Source organism: Cynara cardunculus (assembly GCF_001531365.2).
Source record: "Cynara cardunculus var. scolymus isolate 2C chromosome LG 8, CcrdV1, whole genome shotgun sequence".
Classification (NCBI taxonomy): domain Eukaryota; kingdom Viridiplantae; phylum Streptophyta; class Magnoliopsida; order Asterales; family Asteraceae; genus Cynara; species Cynara cardunculus.
Window position 1 is genome coordinate 15,322,366 of NC_037535.1, and position 6,790 is coordinate 15,329,155.

The window sequence follows — 6,790 nt, forward strand, 5'->3', positions numbered from 1 at the left end:
AATAGTTCCAAATAGACCGCAGTCATTGGAAACATTTTCAGATCAAAAACATTTATATCAAAACTTCATTTTATGATAAAATAACAATTTTTGATCAAGCCACAAAATATCATTTCAAATTTGATCAACAAGTCCGATCAATCAAATCCGGTCAACACTCATCCGGATAACAAGTCCGATCAACCAAATCCGGTCAACACTCATCCGGATAACAAGTTCGGTCAACCAAATCCGGTCAACACTCATCCGAATAACAAGTCCGGTCAACAATGCCTCATCCATATTAACACTTGGAATAAAATCCATTTTGTTGTCCGGATATCTAATCCGGTTAATCATACCACACACTTGCTAATCGGTTTAACACTTAGAACAATTTCAAGTTTGTCCGGATAACAAATCCGGACACTAGYCCGTTCAACTCTCATCCGGTTTAAAGATAAATCGTTCAACACTCAACCGGTTTAACCAACTCCGGACAACAAACCGCTCACGGCTTGTCCGGTTTATACTAATYCGGTTACTAAACCGCTTAAAGCTTAGCCRGTTTTAAAAACAATCCGGACAATACCCTGTACAAGGCTTGTCCGGTTTACACCCTTATCCGGTCAAGCTTTGTCCGGATAACACTTAGAACAAAAATAAACATGCTMTCTTCAAATAAGAATAATAYGAAGCATGTAATTGRAACCAGTAGGATTTTAATACAAAAARGTTTAAAAACCACTCACCTTATAAAGCTTTTGAACACAAAATGCTTGAAATCAACCTTTTGAAATCCAACTCYTGCAAAATAGCTTGAAATCACCTTCTCTTAACAAAYCGGACAACACTCTTTAGAGCTCTCAACTCTCTCAAAAATGGCAGGAAACCTCAAAATAAAGAGGTGAAGCCTCTTTATACTTTCCCAAAATGGAAAGGGTCGGCTATAAACCGCCTTCCAAACCCAACTCCACCTCATGCATATAACTTAATCACATGCATACATGCACGTATGCATACCACATGCACACACATCAACACATATGCATATACATACATATATATATATATATATTCTCACATATATATATCTACATCCAATTAAATCACAAATTTTCATACTGGCATGTATCAAATTATCATGCTATCATGAAATCATTTAGTCAAATATTCACGTATTAATTACCTTGGGTAATAACCAAGATCTGGTTATCACAGTTATCACAAAAATGTTAAAATAAAAACTATACCGAGATGGATTTCAAATTGAAAAGAATGAAATGTTAGATTTTTCGATGTAATTTATTTGATTAAAATATTCATTATTTTTAAAATAATTTAGTTTAACAATTAAAGGGTAAAAAGAATTTAATTAAAAAAGAAAATAAAAAATCAAATATGGTAGGTGTAAATCATAACTTCCATTTTCGCCCCTAATTGATTTATTTCCTAAAATTTTGATCAATGGTCAAGATTTATTCTCATGTTTACAAAAATTTTGTGGTGTTTATTTTGAACATATATACATACATATATATATATATACATACACTACAAAACACACACACACATACACACACACACACACAGATATATATATATATATATATAGGAGAGGTTTACTTTGGAAACCACGTTATTCGTACAAACCATGCAAACCTCATTCAACCAATCATAACTTTTTCATTTTTTTGTAATTATGAGAGGTTGATTAGTCATTTTTTATTGTGGAGAGTGTTAATTATAGATATTATCATCTTCATTATATTAATTTTAGATAAATACATGAAACAATTTCATTAAAATATAGAAATAACTATATATGAAACAACGTCATCAAGAAAAGTATTATATTAAATAATTTCATAAGATTAAACAATTTTATTAAATTAAACAATGAAATCGACGGATGACGATGAATATAGCCGGTTTGTATTTGATCGCTCCCCTATATATACATATAATATATACATATACATATACATACAGTGGCGGACGCAGAAAAATATATTGTAGGGGGCATGATATAAGATAAAATAATAATTAACTTCAATTTCATACAATAATGATAAAAAGTTACCTTTTACAACTGTGCCCTACGACTTTTCATCTTTTGAAATTGAGTAATTACATCATCATTTGAAACTGCGAGAAGTGCTTCTTTTTCTATAGTATATATCATTGCAGCATTCAAAAATTCATCACCGATTTTGTTGCGCAAATTTGACTTCACAATCTTCATAGCAGAAAAGTATCTTTCGACTGTTGCGGTAGCAACTGGCAACACCAAAGCCAACTTCAATAACCGATATACTAGAGGATAAGTTTTATGCTTTTTTGTTTCCACTAGCAATCTAGAGAGCTCGACAATACCACTCAAATTGGCAAATCTTTTATCTTGACGCACAATTAAATAGTACATGTTAAATTGTTTCTCAAGAGCGATCCTTTCCATATGACTAAAATCTTGAGAATACAACTCACTCAACTTCAATAAATCTAATACATTGAACTGCGAAAATGAATCGCATGGACTTAAAGCTGCTATATTTTTAATCAACTAAATCGATTCCCAAACTCTTGAATTTGCCTGTCCACAACAGTGTTGAAAATATCAAACTTGTAATAATGACAATTGGTGATGTTGGTCCTTTGTCTTCCATTTTTTGAATAACGGTCTTCCATATCCAAAGCTTTAATACCATTTGCTTCACAAAAAGAATACATTTTCTTCAAAAGTGGATCAAAACTAGTTTCTCTAAATTATTGCAATAGTTGTTTGGTTCCTCTTATCAATAAAATATGAAACATCAAATGCAAATAAATCACGAAATCAAATGTCTTCAAATATGCTAAAATACCAGTTGCTTGAGTGCGACTAAAGCCATTATCCCCGTCCTCTTCAACATACTGGAGCACTTCAACAACATTTGGAAACAAAGCAATCAATCTCAAAATGGTTTTGTAATGAGAACCCCACCGTGTATCTCCGGCTCGTATAAGAGAAAGCTCTTGGTATTTCCCTGTTCCAGTATCAATTTCACACTTACCAATTGCTTCTTGCACTCTATCTTTGTAACTTTGTCGAAGCATGACTTTACGCTTACAAGAAGCATTCACCACATTGATCACCATTCCTAACATATTAAAAAAGTTCTCAACTCCGTCATACTTATTTGCTACCGCTACAACGATTAATTGAAGTTGGTGAGCAAAACAATGGATATAATATGTCGAGCTATTTTCATTCAAGATCAAGGCCTTTAATCCATTGAACTCACCGTGCATATTGCTTGCTCTGTCATAACCTTGCCCTCTTACCTGTTTCAAACTCAATCCATTTTCAGCAAATAAAGTATCAATGGCAGATTTAAGAATTGAAGAAGATGTCCCCGTCACATGAACAATACCAAAAAATCTCTCYTTAACAATACCACGTGCATCAACATATCGTAAAACCACCGCCATTTGTTTCTTCTTAGAAACGTCACTAGACTCATCAACTAGCAATGAGAACACATCATCACCAACTTCTTTACGAATGAAGTTGAGTATTTGATTTGCAAACAAGCAGCAATATCTTTTTGAATACTTGGAGACACCATTTGATTATTCTTTGGAGCATTTTTTAATATAACTATACCTACATCCTCCTTGCAATCACCAATTAAGGCTAATATTTCTAAGAACATGCCTTTAGAAATAGACATTTCATATTCATCGTGACCGCGAAAGGGCAATGCATTCTTCAACAAGAATCTACAAGCCTTAATTGAAGCATTTAATAGTATTCGGTGCTCATTCTTCTCCTTCTCAGTTTGCTTATGAAAGGCAACGGCAATAGATCGACCTTGGCTCATTAGATCCTCATCTTTCTTAAGTGCTCTATTGTGAAAACTATTAATGTCGCCAACATGAAGACCTATTGATCCTCTCTCTCAGTGATTTGATAATAATCCCTTTCCACTTATACGTTGTATTTATGTTTCTGTATTTTCAGTTCCAGCGATCTTCACTGAGTATGTTCAGTGATCGCTGAAGAACTTGCTTTACAAATCTATCAGAGAGAGCAATACTTTAAGAAGACAACACTCACACCAAAGAACCTTCAACAAACGTCGAAGACTGAAACTGAAGATTAGGGATTAGCGAGTACGTGATCTGAAGCGGTACTCAGTTATTACAAGTCTGTCTATAAATGTGTGAATACTGCTCAAGCTTCAGCGAATRATGATGAGACCTTCAGGTCATTCCAACATTCAGGGATCAAAGGAAGCTTGCTTAGCACGATTGTTGTTGTCTTGTCCTTATGCACACAAAGGACAAAAACCATACCTTTACAAAAGTTAGTACGGTACGGAGCCGACTAGTCGACTCTTTGTCCACCAACTTTAGGTAAGAATGTCTGCTCATAAATAGTGTTTTTTTACTATTCACTATAGCAAAGGACAAGCCTTCCTCTTAAGGCTTGACACGCACTCTAACCCTACCATATTGCATTAAATGAGCATTTAATGCACTGAGTATAAATAGAAGTGTTTCTTCTCCATGCAGAGTGCGCGCAACTCACTCTCTAACCCTAATTCTTACTTCAAGCATTTTCTAGCTTAAGTGAATGATCTTCTTTACAACAATTACATTTCTTGTAATTTGTTAAGGTTTTGTGTGTAACGAAAGATTGTTTAGATAGGTTTTTATTACCTTATCTTTCCGCAAACAATCTTGTAAAATCTGTATTGATCTTCTCTATCAATATATATTTACAATTTGAAAATATTGTGTTTGTATTCATCTCCCCTTTCTACAAGCTGTTTCTCTTCTTGTAGACCCTCACGGGAGCAACAAGTGGTATCAGAGCAGTGTTTTCTTTCTTTTCTTGTGTTAGCTGTTTTTTGTATTAGCTTATCTCCTTTCTTAGATAACTTTCCGCTTACAAATGGCTTTACAAATTGCAAACACACACACAAGATAATGGCTCTCTTGCTAAACCTCCCCGGTTTGTCTGTGACAACTTTAGTCTCTAGAAGAACCGGATGTCCCTCTTTCTGGAAGGTGTGGATCCTAAAATTCCACATTACATAGAAAATGGACCATATATTCCATTTGCTATTGCTCCAACTGTTCCAGTAACAGCTACGACTGCCGCGATTCCTGAACGGCAGATTCCAAAGCTTCCACATCAGTAGAGCGATGAGGACAAGAAGAAGATAACTATAGACACGCGTGCTCGATCTATAATAGCTATGTCTCTTCCCGATGAGATTTATCACTTAGTAATGAAACTCAAAACCTCTAAATCCATGTGGGATACACTCTGTGTCCAATATGAAGGAACCACTCAGGTTCAGGAGACTAGAAAGATCAATCTAGTAAGACAGTATGAAAGCTTTCTCTGTGGAAAGTTGGAGACGCTGTCTGAAGTACATTAGAGATTTAACTGTCTTCTTATTGATCTTAGGGCTGTCGGCAGGGAATATTCTAATTCTGAAACTTTGACTAAGTTTCTAGAATGCCTTCCTGAGTCTTGGGACACCTTTTCCATGTGTCTCAAGATGTCAAATGACATGTCCACTCTTTCTCTTTCTACTTTATACGGGATTCTGCTTAACCATGAGCAATCTYGTCAACTRAAAARGAATCTTGTAAAAGAATCCARGGAAATKAAAAGYTCTCCTTTAGCTTTGATCTCTGAAGCTTCTTCAGTTGAAACTTTCTCTACCCCTTTTGTTTCTTCTCTTCCTCCTGTGGTCATCACGAAGATAGATTCTTCTGAGGATGTTCCAGAATCTGATTTAACATATTTTGATGAGTCCCTGGCACTCCTGACTAAGTCATTTAGGAGGTTCGCCAGTAAGAGCAACTTTCGCAGATCTCCTCAGCTATCCCTCAGGGAGAAGCCAAAGTCTGAAAGAATAGACAAGGCTTCAGCTGTCTGCTACAACTGTCACCAGATCAAAGAAGACTGTGATGCCATCTTCTAAAGCTCCTTCCTCCTTCAGGATCAAATAAGAAAAGTACTTAAAACTGAAGGAGAAGTACAAGAAGATGAAGAACAACCAGCGAAAGGCTAAAGGCCTTATTGCTGAATAGCATGACTGGGCTGAATCATCTGATGAATCATCTACTGATGAAGAGGATAAAGCCTATGTCTACTTGATGGCCATAGATGTTGATGAAGGATCTTCTGAAGCGTCTACTTCCTCTGAGCCATCTTCTTCTTCTACTCAGGTATGTTTCCTGAATGAACCCTCTTCTTCTTCTAGTCTTTCTGCACTAGATACGCTGACGGTTGACCTTTACAATGCCCTCAATGGCAAATCGAAAGTTGAGATGCTTAACATTGATTTTCAAGAGCAATTGAAGATTTGCCATTCGAAGATCAAAGAACTGACCTCTGTTGAGGAAAATCTTAAATATCAGGTCACTGTAAACCAAGCCATCACTGTTGAACGTGACAAGACTATCGTTGAGCGTGAGCGAGCAATCACTGAACTCAAGGCCGAGAAAGCTACCATTGAAGGGTGGTGCAAAGCTTCCATCAAGGCCTCTAAGATCATTAACACTCAGATCCCCGCCAAGATAAAGACTGGTCTAGGATTTTCCTATGATCAAGAAGAATGTGTTAAAGACAGAACCATGCTCAAGTTTGGTACCTTCGTCTCTTCTATTCCCAACACTTCTTCCTCTCAGTCCTCTTCTTTTACTGAGAGTCATCTTGAAGGAACTCCTTCGAGTTCTGGGTGCAAAGACAAAGGTAAATCCATTATCACAGCATCCCTTCCCAAGAAGTCTAACAAGATTAATAGAT

General features: G+C 35.9%; 1 protein-coding gene across 1 annotated transcript; it reads right to left on the reverse strand.

Annotated features, from left to right (window-relative positions):
• Positions 1-2,065: 2,065 nt before the first annotated feature.
• Positions 2,066-3,842, reverse strand: LOC112516223 (zinc finger MYM-type protein 1-like). The gene is made up of 3 exons (XM_025123242.1): positions 3,626-3,842; positions 2,844-3,485; positions 2,066-2,481 (listed from the first exon to the last, which is right to left on the reverse strand). Exons 1-3 carry the CDS (start codon positions 3,840-3,842, stop codon positions 2,066-2,068), a joined length of 1,275 nt encoding a protein of 424 aa, XP_024979010.1.
• Positions 3,843-6,790: the final 2,948 nt, after the last annotated feature.